The following is an 18,435-nucleotide window of genomic DNA, read 5'->3' on the forward strand; positions in this document are numbered from 1 at the left end:
AAGTTCCACACGTCAGGTGCCAGTTTCCCCAGACACATATTAAGCTTAGTCCAAGACTAAAAAGCATTTACAGTTTCTCCATTAAAAATAGCTTTTTAGTTAGCCTCGTTGGACCATCCTGATCTTCCATTCTGTGTGAAGTGAAGTAAATCAAGAGTGATAGGCTCAGAATGCTGGACCAGGATACTTTAGTCCAGGACTAGGTGTAATGGTGGACCGGGATACTTTAGTCCAGGACTAGGTGTAATAGTGGACCAGGATACTTTAGTCCAGGACTAGGTGTAATAGTGGACCAGGATACTTTAGTCCAGGACTAGGTGTAATGGTGGACCAGGATACTTTAGTCCAGGACTAGGTGTAATAGTGGACCAGGATACTTTAGTCCAGGACTAGGTGTAATAGTGGACCAGGATACTTTAGTCCAGGACTAGGTGTAATGGTGGACCAGGATACTTTAGTCCAGGACTAGGTGTAATAGTGGACCAGGATACTTTAGTCCAGGACTAGTTGTAATAGTGGACCAGGATACTTTAGTCCAGGACTAGGTGTAATAGTGGACCAGGATACTTTAGTCCAGGACTAGGTGTAATAGTGGACCAGGATACTTTAGTCCAGGACTAGGTGTAATGGTGGACCGGGATACTTTAGTCCAGGACTAGGTGTAATGGTGGACCAGGATACTTTAGTCCAGGACTAGGTGTAATGGTGGACCGGGATACTTTAGTCCAGGACTAGGTGTAATAGTGGACCAGGATACTTTAGTCCAGGACTAGGTGTAATAGTGGACCAGGATACTTTAGTCCAGGACTAGGTGTAATGGTGGATCAGGATACTTTAGTCCAGGACTAGGTGTAATGGTGGACCAGGATACTTTAGTCCAGGACTAGGTGTAATGGTGGACCAGGATACTTTAGTCCAGGACTAGGTGTAATGGTGGACCAGGATACTTTAGTCCAGGACTAGGTGTAATGGTGGACCAGGATACTTTAGTCCAGGACTAGGTGTAATGGTGGACCAGGATACTTTAGTCCAGGACTAGGTGTAATAGTGGACCAGGATACTTTAGTCCAGGACTAGGTGTAATAGTGGACCAGGATACTTTAGTCCAGGACTAGGTGTAATAGTGGACCAGAATACTTTAGTCCAGGACCAGGTGTAATAGTAGAGAGAGCGAGAGAGAGAGAGATAATTTTCTCCACTCACACTCGTTCCACATTATTTAAGAGATGTCTTCAAGCATTTTGTCAAGTTACCAAAACATTTATTTTAGATTTTTACAATAAACTGTAAACATCATTTCACAGGTTTGAAAGGTTTTATTTACTCTGTAGTTAAACTGTTACTATGAAGAAAGGAAGGAGAGGGAGATGCTAACATCATGATCAAAGTCTGAGTCAGAGAAAGAGAGAGGCACTTGGAGAGACAGGACCCCTAGGGGTGCAGCTCGGCATTGTGGGTAGAACAGTAGCGATAGAAGGGTTGGTTGTTTAGCAACAAAACCGACGTGTGCGCAACTATAGGGAAAAACAGACGGGGTTGGCTGAGAATGTTGAATACATGTAAACTATATTTAGTCTCCAATGTTTATTGAAAACATAAATACATTTGCACAATGAACACTTGTTGTCTCTCTCGAAAAACAATGTTACAGTTGTTGGTTAGCTAGCTAACAAATTTTAGCCATATTATCATAGATGTGACAACAGTCAAAATACCAAAAAAAAAAAAAAAGGCATGCTATCAAGAACAAGATGAAAGTAGCTCAATCAAATGTATTTATAAAGCCCTTTTTACATCCGCCGATGTCACAAAGTGCTGTACAGAAACCCAGCCTACGTCCCCAAACAGCAAAGCGATGCAGATGTAGCTGATACGAAACACCTACGATTCCCCACATGGCAGCTTCTTGTCATCCAGAATCACAACACAGGTACTTCTACCCCCATTTGAAGTTTGCACATCGTTTTTTTCCTGACTTTTGTCAGCTAACCCATCTATAAGACATATCACACCATCGTTTAGCCTAATCTGACAAAGATTAGGATTAGGATTATTTAATCCTTTGCGAAAGGGAAAATAATCTGTCAAAAATAAAGCAACATGGAATTATCGCAAGGAATTACAATCCCTCTAGAGAGTGAACAATACAAGACGGTCAAATCAACACATTGTTCAGAATCCAGTTTTAATATGAATCAACCATCAAAAGCACATGAAAACACTTCCTCTACTGGTACAGAAACGGTCCAACTATTAAGGGCTAATTTACTTGCCATTATTCACAAACTGTTAGCAAATAGACAAGAAGTATTTTTCTCTCCTTTAAAAAAAATAATTCCCCCGGCCCAAATATATTAACTTAATTGTACAAATCAAGGTATATACAGGGTTTGATATCCATCCTGTAGCATCTCAACATTAATGTACATAGAGCGACTGAGGTATACCATTCTGTGGGAGAAAATTGATCTGGCAGAAGAAGCTTGTTGAGTGCATATGTAAACTGGCTTTGTGGACATGTTCACATTAATTATTTTAAATTACTCTGCAATCTTAAATTCCTGATTGAGTGGGAACAAATAATCAAAACCAGGAAGTAATAGTATAAAACAACAACACGGGTCAGTTATGAGACAACATGGTTTGAGGTGGTTGTAGTCCAGCTTGGTTTAGTAACCCTTACTGTATATAGGCCTACTATGTATATAACCCTTACTGTAGAGTATAGTGTAGTCTTGGAGGGGGAGAATAATGCTGTAAGTGCTTTATAATGGTCAATATTTACAAAGGAGATTCTTCATAATTATTTGTATTGCTGATATTACACTGTATCCCAAACACAACAACCTAGTATTACTTACTTACCCATTTGTTTCTCAACAGATATTTAACACAAACAAATATATTTATTGCAATTGTATTTTCTATATAGTTTAAAAACCAACATTTATTAAAACATTAATATTAAGAGCTTTGGTACACATGCACGTTTCTTTTTTGAAGAGTGGATTCAGAAAGAGAACAGTATTGTACAACATAATAATAATAATAATAATTACAGTTTTTGCAAAATTCACTTTTTTTCTGTAGCACCTTTGGGTGTTCTGTGTTTCGCACAAAAGCACCTCTGTGGTTGTATCTGGAGCAACACTGGAGCTACCAGACAGGGAGGCTGGGCTGGGGGAGGGACGAGACAGGGAGGCTGGGCTGGAGGAGGGAGGAGGGAGGCTGGGCTGGGGGAGGGACGAGGGAGGAGACAGGGAGGCTGGGCTGGGGGAGGGAGGAGGGGACTGGAGCTACCAGACAGGGAGGCTGGGCTGGGGGAGGGACGAGACAGGGAGGCTGGGCTGGGGGAGGGAGGAGGGGGGAGGGAGGCTGGGCTGGGGGAGGGAGGAGACAGGGAGGCTGGGCTGGGGAAGGTACGAGGGGACTGGAGCTACCAGACAGGGAGGCTGGGCTGGGGGAGGGACGAGGGAGGGAGGCTGGGCTGGGGGAGGGAGGAGGGGATGAGCTACCAGACAGGGAGGGTGGGCTGGGGGAGGGACGAGGGAGGAGACAGGGTAGGCTGGGCTGGGGGAGGGAGGAGGGGACTGGAGCTACCAGACAGGGAGGCTGGGCTGGGGGAGGGACGAGGGAGGGAGGCTGGGCTGGGGGAGGGAGGAGGGGACTGGAGCTACCAGACAGGGAGGCCCGGCTGGGGGAGGGACGAGGGAGGAGACAGGGTAGGAAGGGTGGTTGGGGGGAAAAGGGGAAAGGACGAGGGGTGAGATGAGAGTGGAAAGGGGGCTTGGGTGGGGTGAGTGGATCCTCCCTCTAATCAAGGTAAGGGGTGAGGAGAGGGGAGACAAGGGGGAGAAAAGGAGGTTTTGAGGGTTGGGGTGAGTGGGTCCTCCCTCTGTTTGCTGAAAGTGCGCCACTGTCCGTCCACGGCATCAAACGTCCTTTATTCCTGATGTCACTTCCTCTCGTTACAAGTTAAAGTCATTGCGTAATTGGCCCTACAAGGGCGAGGAGTATTCCCCTGGGACAATGCTTCTATGACAGGGCAGAGGGAGGGCCTGTTGTTCTATAGTGGGTAGGGCAGAGGGGGGGGGGGGGGATGTTGTTCTATAGTGGGTAGGGCAGTGGGGGGGCCTGTTGTTCTATAGTGGGTAGGGCAGAGGGGGGGGGGGGGTTGTTGTTCTATAGTGGGTAGGGCAGTGGGGGGGCCTGTTGTTCTATAGTGGGTAGGGCAGAGGGGGGGGGGGGTTGTTGTTCTATACAGGGTAGGGCAGTGGGGGGGCATGTTGTTCTATAGTGGGTAGGGCGGGGGGGGGGGGGGGCTGTTGTTCTATAGTGGGTAGGGCAGGGGGGGGCTGTTGTTCAATGGGGGAGGGCAGCGTGCTGGTGGTCTGATGCTGGTGGTCTGATCATATCAATGATATAAAACACAGGTTTTGTTCAGAGCACCTGAGACAAGGCCAGGTCGGGTCTAGAAGAGAACAGGGTGATTGATGGATGTCAGGTACTCAGTCAGCAGTACAAGGCATAGAACAGAACGCCCTCTAACACTGTCCTTCAGCTGGTTCGGGGTGGGTGGGAGGGGGGGCGGTTAGGGTTCAGGGGGTGGTAAGGTCCTAGCCCATGAAGCAGACGGGGCCCACCTCGAACCCGAACCGCTGGCTGGGGTCGCCAAAGTCATTAAACATGACGTCGATGATGGGCACTTGGTCGACGCGAGGAGTGTTGATCTCCATCACCGTCTTGGAGTAGCCCGACTTCAGCTGGAGAGGGGAGGGAGAGAGGGGGAGGGAGGGAGTTATTGTGGTGTCAAATTCAGATCCTAAGATCAATCAATATCTACCAGTAACTACCATATGATGACCAATTAGCAATCTCCAATGGAACCAAAGGAACCTCTAATTTGAACCAATGGAATCTCCAATGGAACCTCTAATGGAACCAATGGAATCTCTAATGGAACCAATGGAACCTCTAATGGAACCAATGGAATCTCCAATGGAACCAATGGAATCTCCAATGGAATCTCCAATGGAACCAATGGAATCTCCAATGGAACCAATGGAAATCTCCAATGGAACCAAAGGAACCTCTAATTTGAACCAATGGAATCTCCAATGGAACCTCTAATGGAACCAATGGAATCTCTAATGGAACCAATGGAACCTCTAATGGAACCAATGGAATCTCCAATGGAACCAATAAAATCTCCGATGGAAGTAATGGAATCTCTAATGGAACCAATGGAACCTCTAATGCACAGGTGTCAAACTCATTCCACGGGGGGCCGAGTGTCTGCGGGTTTTCGCTCCTCCCTTGTACTTGATTGATGAATTAACATCACTAATTAGTTAGGAACTCCCCACATCTGGTTGTCTAGGGCTTTATTGAAAGGAAAAACCAAAAACCTGCAGACACTAGGCCCTCCGTGGAATGAGTTTGACACCCCTGCTCTAATGGAACCAATGGAATCTCCAATGGAACCAATGGAATTTCCAATGGAACCAATGGAATCTCCAATGGAACCAATGGAATCTCCAATGGAACCTCTAATGGAACCAATAAAATCTCCGATGGAAGTAATGGAATCTCAATGGAACTAATGGAATCTCAATGGAACTAATGGAATCTCAATGGAATCTCCAATGGAACCAATGGAATCTCTAATGGAACCAATGGAATCTCTAATGGAACCAATGAAATCTCCAATGGAACTACTGGAATCTCAATGGAACTAATGGAATCTCTAATGGACCTAATGGAATCTCCAATGGAACCAATGGAATCTCTAATGGAACCAATGGAATCTCTAATGGAACAAATGAAATCTCCAATGGAACCAATGAAATCTCCAAAGGAACCAATGAAATCTCCAATGGAACCAATGAAATCTCCAATGGAACCAATGGAATCTTCAATGGAACTTATGGAATCGGCAATGGAATCTCTAATGGAACCAAAATCATCTATAATGGAGACAATGGAATCTCTAATGGAACCAATAGCATCTATAATGGAGACAATGGAATCTGTGTTGGCACTAACATAATCTTTAATGGCACTAATGGAATCTATAATGGAACCAATGGAATCTATAATGGAACCAATAGCATCTATAATGGAGACAATGGAATCTGTGTTGGCATTAACATAATCTGTAATGGCACTAATGGAATCTCTAATGGAACCAATAGCATCTATAACGGAGACAATGGAATCTGTGTTGACACTAACATAATCTTTAATGGCACTAATGGAATCTCTAATGGAACCAATAGCATCTATAACGGAGACAATGGAATCTGTGTTGGCACTAAACATAATCTGTAATGGCACTAATGGAATCTCTAATGGAACCAATAGCATCTATAACGGAGACAATGGAATCTGTGTTGGCACTAACATAATCTTTATTGGCACTAATGGAATCTAAAATGGAACCAATAGCATCTATAATGGAGACAATGGAATCTGTGTTGGCACTAACATAATCTGTAATGGCATTAATGGAATCTATAATGGAACCAATGGAATCTATAATGGAACCAATGGAATCTCCAATTGGACCAATGGAATCTCCAATGGAACCAATGGAATCTCCAATGGGACAAATGGAATCTCTAATAGAACTAATGCAAATTCCAATGGAAGCTCCAAGCTGAAAGCTAAATCTGACGTAAGACGACATACCGAGCATCCGTCCGACAGGGCCTTGATGAAGGGGTTGTTATCGTAGGACATCTCCTCGTCGTTGGAGCCCAGGAAGCGTAGAGCCTTGTCGTAGCCGTCTGCCTTGGCATCGTACCAGGCTACAGACTGGTGGCAGATGTAGGTGAAATTCTGACGGGCTGACGAGCTGAGCAGCTTCAGGAAGGTCATCTGGACTGTCTGGATGGTGTTCTCCTCCATGTCCACATAGTTCAACTGGGAGAAGGAGGGAGGGAGGGTGGGGGGGGGGTGTAGAGAAGGAGGGAGGAGGTGTAGAAAGAAGGGGAGGGAGGGAGGGAGGGGGGGTGTAGAGAAGGAGGGAGGAGGTGTAGAAAGAAGGGGAGGGAGGGAGGGTTGGTGGGGAAAGGGGGAGGGAGGGAGGGATGGGGAAGAGGTGTAGAGAAGGAGGGAGGAGGTGTAGAGAGGGAGGGAGGGAGGAGGTGTAGAGAGGGTTACGGAGATGATACATTTAGTCTCCCTGTAGGTTATCTTGCCCTGAGTCTAACATGTCTATTGTACATCTCAATCTTGATCTTGATCATGTACAACTGTTTTGAGAGTTGGATATTTTCATCTTCTTACTATTTTTCCACGTTTGAATTCACTGAACCATGATCCAGGAGACTCTTTCGGCCAGTTCGATATTCTGACCTGTTACACAGAACAAACACAACACCATGAATGAATGAACAGGTTACCAGGTTAAGAAAGCAACATGTTTACTGTTATAAGTATGACAGGTTCACTGTTGGGATGGTAGGTAGCCTAGTGGTTAGAGCATTGGGCTAGTATTCTGTAAATCCTCGAGCTGAAAAGGTAAAAATCTGTTGTTCTGCCCCTTCAGGGATTTACTATTGGTACATCATTTCTGTACACTCTTAGAGAAAAAGGAGCTATCTAGAACCTTAAATGGTTCATCGGCTGTCCCCGTAGGAGAACCCTTTTTGGGTTCCTTTCTACATAGGGTTCTACATGGAACCAAACGGGTTTTAACTGGAACCAAAAAGGGTTCTCTTATGGGGACAGCCAAAGAACCCGTTTGGAACCCATTTTTCTAAGAGTGTATCTATTGGCATTACAGACATTACAGACATTATTTTCCAGAAATGACCAATGGAAACGTACGCCAGCGGACTTCTTGTCAGGGTAGATACAGGTCTCTCCTCCAGCGGTGAAGTTACAGTAGACCTTGAAGGAGTCTCCAGTACAGCCCTGGTTAGGATCAATCCAGTACTCACCTGAACATCACAAAACACACAATCATTAACATGATGTACCGGGGCCCTATGGCAAGGTTATTAAACAATGTAGTACTGTAAACTCATAGTACTGTAAAACAGAAATCATTCAGATTGTAATGAGATGCTCAGATTCTAATGAGATGCTCAGATTATAATGAGATGCTCAGATTATAATGAGTTGCTCAGATTATAATGAGATGCTCAGATTATAATGAGATGCTGAGATTATAATGAGATGCTCAGATTATAATGAGATGCTCAGATTATAATGAGATGCTCAGATTATAATGATGCTCAGATGCTCAGATTATAATGAGATGCTCAGATTGTAATGAGATGCTCAGATTGTAATGAGATGCTCAGATTATAATGAGATGCTCAGATTATAATGAGATGCTCAGATTATAATGAGATGCTGAGATTATAATGATGCTCAGATGCTCAGATTATAATGAGATGCTCAGATTGTAATGAGATGCTCAGATTGTAATGAGTTGCTCAGATTATAATGAGATGCTCAGATTATAATGAGATGCTCAGATTATAATGATGCTCAGATGCTCAGATTATAATGAGATGCTCAGATTGTAATGAGATGCTCAGATTGCAATGAGATGCTCAGATTGTAATGAGATGCTCAGATTATAATGAGTTGCTCAGATTGTAATGAGATGCTCAGATTGAGTTGACACCAGCATACACAGTACGTCACCAGAAAACAACAATGTAAATCACTACTCTTTGTGATTTTTTAAAAAACGTTCCTACTTTACTACAACATTTCAGTCACATAGACCTTTGGCCAAGTCAATGTTGCACTTGTTAATGAATATTTAATATGCAATGTCTATTTGCTGTGTGTGGGGGCTCCTTCTAGCAGCTGCTCTCTCTCACTTCATTGCTAACCAGCTCCTGAAGTTGCTGTATGATGATGATGGTGATGTTTTTGTAACTCAGTCTGTCCTTTGCATGTACTGTTAATAACTCTGTGTTTTACCTGGAAACCAAAGTTCCCTCTGAGGACAATGCAGTCTGTTTGATTGATTGCACCCACCGTTAGGGAAGTCAGGCTGGCTGAGGTGCAGGTCGTTACAGGTCCTGGCAGGGTTGTCCTGTGTTCCCATGGGGAACTTCATCCTCTCGATGTCCTGCTTCAAGTTATTCAGGGAACCGAACACGTCCTCCATGTCTGCTGTTGCCTCCGTGCCGTAGTCCGCCATGCCTCCCGCCTCGTCGCCCTGCACGCCGTCGTCCTCCGCCTGCCGTCTGTTCTTCCTGCTCGCCTGCTGGATGGGCAGCGGCTGGATGATGTCACCAGGAGGACCCTGGTTGGAAGAGAGGTTCAAAGTTAGAGGGCAAGGGGTCAGGGAAACGGCCAATCAGAGACAGGAAAAAAGATTAATAAAAAAATGGATAATCATGAGATCGTGAGCTCTTTCTTTGAGAGGAAATGTTGACTTACAGGAGCTCCGGGTGGTCCGATCATACCAGTGTCTCCTTTCTGGCCAGCTCCACCCTAAAAAAACAAACACAGGACACAGCATTACACATGGAAGTTATCACACCAGTCATATATGAGATGTTAGTGTCTTCGGTTAGTCATCTAATGAACGGAACTTACTGATGATCCCTTGGACCCCTTAGAGCCCACAGGTCCCTAAATCAAGAAAACAGAGACACAAAGTTGAACGATAAGAATAGGAACATGATGAAATGGTAGACATGGAAGATGTTTTGATATGAGAAGATGTTTTAACGAGAGACACAACGTGAACGATAACACTATAACCATAGTGCAACTTGTTTAATGATGTATTGACCATTTGATGAAGAAATCGTATAGACATTTGATAGAAATTTGCTGAACAATTTTGCTGAAGAGATATGCTGACGAGGAGATGATTTGCTGATTAACTTACAGGAATACCAGGAGGTCCAGGAGGACCAAGAGGACCAGCAGAACCACCAACACCCTATAGAGACACAATACAGCAGGAACCAATGAGACGACACTTCACAGTAGCATCAACCAAAACACTTTATAAATGGTTTATAAGCCGTTTACAGATGGTTTAAAAAAATCTTATACATTAGTAAATAAACTAGTAACTATTAAATAAATGAGTAGTAAACATATCAGTCACATACAGTGTCTCCCTTGCCTCCACCAGTTCCTTGTGGTCCAGGCAGGCCTCTGTCTCCCTTCTCTCCGAACTCACCAGGCGGCCCAATCAGACCAATCAGACCTGGGTGACCCTGGAGGACAGAGAGTGTGAGAGAGAGGGAAGGATGGAGAGAGAGAGAGAGAGGAAGGAAGTGAGGGAGACGCAAGGAGAGAGGGTGAGAGAGATATTGAAGTGCCTTTGAACAGGGTATGGTAGTAGGTGCCAGGCGCACCGGTTTGCGTCGATGAACCGCAACTCTGCTAGTTTTTTCCCCACGCTCAACAGTTTCTCGTGTGTATCAAGAATGGTCCACCACCCGAAGGATATCCAGCCAACTGGACACAACTTTGGGAAGCATTTTAGTCAACAGGGGCCAGCGTCCTTGTGGAACGCTTGAGACACCTTGTTGAGTCCATGCCCTGACTTGTTAATGAGTCTGTTCTGAGGGCAAAAGGGGGTGCAACTCAATATTAGGAAGGTGTTCCTAATGTTTTGTCCACTCAGTGTAGTGATCCATCAAGCAAGAAAAAATACATTAAAGTAATTTTAAAAAATGCATTTCTGAAATACTGTATGTTTTTTTGTGTGTGACTGAGAACCACCCTTAATTTTTGGTTGTCAGTCAACAAAATATCATAAATAAACTTGGACTTTTTGTTCACATGAAACTTTGCTATAACCAGCTGTTGTTAAAGTTATGGCAAGTAAAATTATGTTGATTAAAGTATCGACCTGGCAACATCATTAGAATGTTTATGAAGGAAACAAAGGAACAACTATTCTAGGCCTTGTCTGTGGGGGTCAAAACACTGTCTCTGTCTGCGGGGGTCAAAACACTGTCTTCGTTACGGGGGTCAAAACACTGTCTCTGTCTGCGGGGGTCAAAACACTGTCTTTGATACGGGGGTCAAAACACTGTCTCTGTCTGCGGGGGTCAAAACACTGTCTCTGTCTGCGGGGGTCAAAACACTGTCTTTGATACGGGGGTCAAAACACTGTCTCTGTCTGCGGGGGTCAAAACACTGTCTCTGTCTGCGGGGGTCAAAACACTGTCTTTGATACGGGGGTCAAAACACTGTCTTTGTTACGGGTGTCACGCCCTGACCTTAGAGAGCCTGTTTATTTCTCTTTTTGGTTAGGTCAGGGTGTGATTTGGGTGGGCATTCTAGTTTTCTATTTCTTTGTTGGCCGGGTATGGTTCCCAATCAGAGGCAGCTGTCTATCGTTGTCTCTGATTGGGAATCATACTTAGGCAGCCTTTTTTCCACCTGAGTTTGTGGGATCTTGTTTTTGCACAGTAGCTGTCTAGCCCTGCACAACTTTACGTTCGTTTATATTCTTGTTGTTTTGTCGTTGTTTCATTATTAAAATATCATGGACACTTTCCACGCTGCGCTTTGGTCTCATTAATTCAACGACGGACGTAACAACGCGGGTCAAAACACTGTCTTTGTTACGGGGGTCAAAACACTGTCTTTGTTACGGGGGTCAAAACACTGTCTTTGTTACGGGGGTCAAAACACCAAGGTAAATTATTAGTCTGTTTATGGTGTTGTCATATTTAACAGTGGTGGTCTGTCTCTGGTACCTGGTCTTTGTGTGTGTGTGTGTGTGTGTGTGTGTGTGTGTGTGTGTGTGTGTGTGTGTGTGTGTGTGTGTGTGTGTGTGTGTGTGTGTGTGTGTGTGTGTGTGTGTGTGTGTGTGTGTGTGTGTGTGTGTGTGTGTGTGTGTGTGTGTGTGTGTGTGTGTGTGCGTGCGTGCATGTGTGTGTGTATGCGTGTACATGTGTGTGTTTATAGCTGGTGTTGTATATAACAGTGGTGGTCTATCTCTGGTATCTGCCGCGGTAGCTAGAGTTCTAGCTAGCCTTCTGTCCCTACTGGGCTATACTGCTGCATGCTGGCTACAAACCAATGATCATTAAACAGCTTATATTATATGTCTTATACATATTTAATTACCACATTAAATCACAAATACAGAGTTGACTTTGAAATAGAGAAATAGACAGAGGGGGATGTAGATGCAGGGATGGAGAAAGAGATTGTGAGTGAGTGAGTGAGTGAGTGAGTGAGTGAGTGAGTGAGTGAGTGAGTGAGTGAGTGAGTGAGTGAGTGAGTGAGTGAGTGAGTGAGTGAGTGAGAGAGAGAGAGAGAGAGAGAGAGAACATTCTCTGCTCTATAAAATAAGAGTGTTACAGTCATACCTTTTCTCCCTTACCCCCAGCAGTTCCTTTCAAACCAGCGAGACCAGGGGGTCCCTGTAAAGAGAGAAAACCCCTCTCAGGAATCAGTTTGTCAAAGACAGTACATCTAAGGGCCTTTTACTTACTGTTCACACACACTGTCATATTTTAGAACAATTGTTGCCTGAAAAAATTGCCAGTGTATCATGGCATTACAATTGCCCCAAGAAAATAGGATATGAAATATTGAAATATATGAGATATTATCTCTTACCATAGGTCCAGGGGGTCCGTCCATTCCAGAAGCACCCGGAAGTCCTTGTTCACCCTTAGAATATGTATCAAATCATCCATTAATTTATCCAATACCATATCCATTACATTATCCATAACTATATCTATTACATTATCCATAACTATATCCATTACATTATCCATAACTATATCCATATCATTATCCATAACCATATCCATTACATTATCCATAACCAAATATATTACATTATCCATAACCATATCCATAACTATATCCATTACATTATCCATAACCATATCCATTACATTATCCATAAATATATACATTGCATTATCCATAACTATATCCATTACATTATCCATAACTATATCCATTACATTATCCATAACCATATATATTACATTATCCATAACCATATCCATTACATTATCCAAAACCATATATATTACACTATCCATAACCATATATATTACATTATCCATAACTATATCCATTACATTATCCATAACCAAATATATTACATTATCATTATCATTTAACCTTCATAATGTATCACATCGTCCATCACATTATTTAACCTTGATAATGTACAGATAATGTATAGCAAACGGATCAGTCTGTAATCTAGCTAGTTACAACAGTGATAGTGTAACGTGTAGCTAAAGTATATAGCTAGTTAACTCACAACAGGGCCGGGGATTCCACGCAGGCCATCGGGTCCGGGTTTACCAGAGGGCCCCTGGGGTCCGACAGGTCCAGTCTGACCATCAGGCCCTTCGGCTCCAGCCTCACCCTATAATACACAATCACAACATTCAATACCACTGCCTCCAGCCTCACCCTATAATACACAATCACAACATTCAATACCACTGCCCCCAGCCTCACCCTGCAATACACAATCACAACATTCAATACCACTGCCCCCAGCCTCACCCTATAATACACAATCACAACATTCAATACCAATAGCTCCAGCCTCACCCTATAATACACAATCACAACATTCAATACCAATAGCTCCAGCCTCACCCTATAATACACAATCACAACATTCAATACCACTGCCCCCAGCCTCACCCTATAATACACAATGACAACATTCAATACCACTGCCCCCAGCCTCACCCTATAATACACAATGACAACATTCAATACCAATAGCTCCAGCCTCACCCTATAATACACAATGACAACATTCAATACCACTGCCCCCAGCCTCACCCTGCAATACACAATCACAACATTCAATACCAATAGCTCCAGCCTCACCCTATAATACACTGTGTCAATACCTTCGGCCTCATCGAGGAGCCACACAGTAGCAACATTCAAATAAATTGAGCATGACTCCCTTCCAGAGATACGTTATATGGATAAGAGCGTCTGCTAAATGACTTAAATGTAATGTAAATGTAAATATAGCCTGAGGAACCAGAGAAATAAGCCACTTTAAAATCAGCTTACAGGTATAGAATACAGATATATCTATAATGTAGACTTATGAAGTGGGGAAAACCGTTGAATATAGTTGAATATAGTGGAATATAGTTGAATTCATTTGACTACAGTTGACTTTCAGTTCGCTGCAGCTAGCGACTGGAATGAACTGCAGAAAACACTCAAACTGTACATCTCTTCATTCAAAGACTCAAACATGGACACTCTTACTGACAGTTGTGGCTGCTTCGCGTGATGTATTGTTGTCTCTACATTCTTGCCCTTTGTGCTGTTGTCTGTGCCCAATAATATTTGTACCATGTTTTGTGCTTCTACCATGTTGTGCTGCTACCATGTTGTTGTTATTTTGCTACCATAATGTTGTCTTAGGTCTCTCTTTATGTCGTGTTGTCTCTCTTGTCGTGATGTGTTTTTTCTTTTGCATTTTGGTAGGCCGTCATTGTAAATAAGAATTTGTTCTTAACCGACTTGCGTAGTTAAATAAAAAATTAAATAAAAAACAGTTGAATGCTGTTAACTACAGTTGAATATAATTGACTACATAGCTAACATCAAAAAACAGGAAACTGGCTTAAAACGGTTACGAGAACTGAAGTTCTCAGGAGGATTCTATCAGTATTTTTGCTCCTTTGCACCCCAGTATCTCTACTTGCACATTCATCTTATGCACATCTATCACTCCAGTGTTTAATTGCTGATTTGAAATTACTTCCCCACTACGGCCTATTTATTACCTTACCTCCCTAATCTTACCTCATTTGCACACACTGTACATAAATTTCTTTCTATTATGTTATTGACTGTACGCTTGTTTATTCCATGTGTAACTCTGTGTTGTTGTTTGTGTCGCACTGCTTTGCTTTATCTTGGCCAGGTCGCAGTTGGAAATGTGAACTTGTTCTCAACTGGCCTACCTGGTTAAATAAAGGTGAAATAAAAAAGTATTGGGTCCTGTTCACCCTCAAAAGAGAACACCTTTCAAAAGCTTTTGGGAATTACAACAATCACACAGAGCCTAAACTCAGTCACCAGATGTCATCCATCAGCCATGAGAACAGACACGGAGGTTTGGAGATCCATGGATTTACCGTCAGATCGGATGAAGGGATTGGAGGATTAAACCGTTGTGACAACCAATTAGAAGCCAGCTTTGACAGACCAGGAAGTTCTGAGAGGCTTTCGCCTGTCTCCATCACATCAACTCTAATCCTACACTTCTGTTTGAATGGAAATGTGTGCGTGTGTGTCTTACCTTAGATCCCTTCTCTCCTTGTCTTCCCTCAGTACCGGCTGGTCCAATGGGTCCCTGAGGAGGAAAGAAAGTCCCCACTCGTCAGCTTGGTATACAGTTTACAACTTATTTTAATCATAGATGGTTAAAACAGTCTAAATGGTTTAGTATACCTTTTTAATAGACTTAATAACTATTCATGACAACTGCTCGACAAGGTTAATAACCTTGACTAGAAGCAGATTCCCAGCGTACAGCAGGTCAAATAGGGACAAAGCTACAGTAAATTGGCCTATAGTCTACTGGTAGTGTAGCTAAAGGATCTGAATAACTGCCTTAGAAGCAGGTTGTGGTTTAGCATCAGTGACCATAAACGAATGAAGGAGACTATCTAAACCCTGATATGGGTTATGGGCATCAATGTGTGTGTTATAACTCAGCTGAGCTTCAGTGTGCTTCAATGACCTACAGACCTATATCTAATTGATATAAATCTACACAGAAGATCCCTCAAAATCCCTTACTTGAACATATAAATGGCAAATCAACCACATAACTTCCCATTGGACATATGATTAACGGGTGACATTTCTAGAATGGCCTGAGAATGAACAGAATGAACACACTTTGGGGCCTTTAAAGCTATGGCTAATGCTCTGGCTAACGCTATGGCTAATGCTCTGGCTAATGCTATGGCTAATGCTCTGGCTAACGCTATGGCTAATGCTCTGGCTAATGCTATGGCTAATGCTCTGGCTAACGGTATGGCTAATGCTCTGGCTAACGGTATGGCTAATGCTCTGGCTAACGCTATGGCTGATTTCTTTTGATTTTCCCATGATGTGAAGCAAAGAGGCACTGAATTTGAAGCCTTGAAATACATCCACAGGTACACCTCCAATTGCTTCTAAAGCCATGACATAATGTTCTGGAATGTTCCAAGCTGTTTAAAGGCACAGTCGACTTAGTGTATGTAAACTTCTGACCCACTGGAATTGTGATACAGTGAATTATAAGTGAAATAATCCGTCTGTGAACAATAGATGGAAAAATTACTTGTGTCGTGCACAAAGTAGATGTCCTAACCGACTTGCCAAAACTATAGTTTGTTAACATGACATTTGTAGAGTGGTTGATACACGAGATTTAATGACTCCAACCTAAGTCATTATGTAAACTTCCGACTTCAACAAGCTGAGTTTAATATAGCTTCTATAGAATATATATCATAGTGCATCAACATATTGGGACTGTACGTCGGTGGCATTGTAATGCGTTTTACACCATACATTTTTAGTACCTGGCACTTTGTCTGTGAGCCATCATCGTAAATCATTACGAGTGAAGGAAACCCTTTACACTAAATGCAGAACCACTTTGATTTGATATTGATATTGATATTTGATTTGTAGTCACATCCTTTCACACTAACACCAGTGTATGTTCCAATTGACTTTGATATAAACTGAACTTTACATTTAAAAGAAAAGTGAAAGGGAACTGCATTCCAAATATCATCCTATCCACTATACGGTGGACTACCTATGGGGCCCTGGTCAAAAGTAGTGCACTACATAGGGAATAGGGTGCCATAGGGCCCTGGTCAAAAGAAGTGCACTACGTAGGGAATAGGGTGCCATAGGGCTCTGGTCAAAAGTAGTGCACTACGTAGGGAATAGGGTTCCATAGGGCTCTGGTCAAAAGTAGTGCACTACGTAGGGAATAGGGTGCCATAGGGCTCTGGTCAAAAGTAGTGCACTACACAGGGAATAGGGTTCCATAGGGCTCTGGTCAAAAGTAGTGCACTACACAGGGAATAGGGTTCCATAGGGCTCTGGTCAAAAGTAGTGCACTACACAGGGAATAGGGTTCCATAGGGCTCTGGTCAAAAGTAGTGCACTACACAGGGAATAGGGTTCCATTTGGGAAACCCTCATATTGTTGGCACCATGCACTAACAACCCGTCATTATTTGACAGCATCGGTCTATTGGTTTATAGCCTTTTACTGCTCTCCATTAAAGGTGATGGCTGTAGACGGGCCAGGTTGTTAAAAGGGTTACGTTGGTAAGAAACACACTGGGATGTGTCCCAAATGGCCTCCTATCCCCTGCATAGTGTACTACTTATGGGCTCTGGTCAAAAGTAGTGCACTAAATAGGGAATAGTGTGCCCTTTGCGATGCATCCCTAATCTCACGTGGACAGCGAGCAGTAGGCGATGCCAAAAGCAGAAATGACAGCTTGATATCTTAACTTTAGTGTTTTATTCCTTTTCACGTCACTGTCAATCAAACTAAAACAGGTCAATAGTTTATTCTAAAACTAATCTATTCTTCACCCATCTCTGAACGCTGAGACTTGTTCATTCAACAAGTGGAAATCCGATCTGTGTTGTAATACATTGTATGTAATATTTCAATTCAGCGACGGCTATTCATTTTGGATGGTGACGAGTGCCTGAAACCTGTGACCTTGGGTTAGCTCTGTGAGTGAATGCTTAGGCTTTAGCTCAGAGGGCTAACACAGGTTTGTGGTGTGCATGAGACCCAAGTTGGAACCGTGTCGGGGACACTCACCCTCTTGCCGGGGGGCCCTGGTGACCCAGCTTCTCCAGAAGGGCCAGATGGACCCTGAGACAACACACAAAAGACCAGTTAGAATAACAATGACGACACTGCCGCCGACATCAACAACAACAACATCAACAACAATATCATCAACAACAACATCATCAACAACATCAACAGCAACACCAACATCAACAACAACCATAGTCAACAACAACAACAGCAGCAACACCAACATCAACAACACCAACATCAACAACAACCATAGTCAACAACAACAACATCATCAACAACATCAACAGCAACACCAACATCAACAACAACCATAGTCAACAACAACATCACCATCAACAACATCAACAGCAACACCAACATCAACAACAACCATAGTCAACAACAACATCACCATCAACAACAACAGCAGCAACACCAACATCAACAACATCAACAACAACAACATCAACAACAACATCAACAACAACATCAACAACAACATCAACACCAACATCAACAACAACCATAGTCAACAACAACATCACCATCAACAACAACAAAAGCAACACCAACAACATCAACAACAGCAACATCATCAACAACAACAACAGCAGGAACACCAACAT

At 43.1% G+C, this 18,435-nt stretch overlaps 1 protein-coding gene across 1 annotated transcript in view; it reads right to left on the reverse strand.

Annotated features, from left to right (window-relative positions):
- Nucleotides 1–4,325: 4,325 nt before the first annotated feature.
- Nucleotides 4,326–18,435, reverse strand: part of LOC129814526 (collagen alpha-1(XI) chain-like) — a 167,087-nt gene continuing 152,977 nt past the window's right edge. The window contains exons 42-55 of the mRNA XM_055867712.1: nucleotides 17,825–17,878; nucleotides 15,269–15,322; nucleotides 13,241–13,348; nucleotides 12,574–12,627; nucleotides 12,321–12,374; nucleotides 10,098–10,205; nucleotides 9,869–9,922; nucleotides 9,571–9,606; nucleotides 9,412–9,465; nucleotides 9,004–9,274; nucleotides 7,834–7,946; nucleotides 7,291–7,359; nucleotides 6,691–6,924; nucleotides 4,326–4,763 (exon numbers count right to left, since the gene is read on the reverse strand). Of these exons, the coding sequence (XP_055723687.1) occupies nucleotides 4,617–4,763; nucleotides 6,691–6,924; nucleotides 7,291–7,359; nucleotides 7,834–7,946; nucleotides 9,004–9,274; nucleotides 9,412–9,465; nucleotides 9,571–9,606; nucleotides 9,869–9,922; nucleotides 10,098–10,205; nucleotides 12,321–12,374; nucleotides 12,574–12,627; nucleotides 13,241–13,348; nucleotides 15,269–15,322; nucleotides 17,825–17,878 (1,410 nt within the window). The 3' untranslated portion in view covers nucleotides 4,326–4,616. The remainder of the gene's footprint in view (nucleotides 4,764–6,690; nucleotides 6,925–7,290; nucleotides 7,360–7,833; nucleotides 7,947–9,003; nucleotides 9,275–9,411; nucleotides 9,466–9,570; nucleotides 9,607–9,868; nucleotides 9,923–10,097; nucleotides 10,206–12,320; nucleotides 12,375–12,573; nucleotides 12,628–13,240; nucleotides 13,349–15,268; nucleotides 15,323–17,824; nucleotides 17,879–18,435) is intronic.

This window comes from Salvelinus fontinalis, chromosome 17, assembly GCF_029448725.1.
Source record: "Salvelinus fontinalis isolate EN_2023a chromosome 17, ASM2944872v1, whole genome shotgun sequence".
In the NCBI taxonomy this organism is placed as follows: Eukaryota; Metazoa; Chordata; class Actinopteri; order Salmoniformes; family Salmonidae; genus Salvelinus; species Salvelinus fontinalis.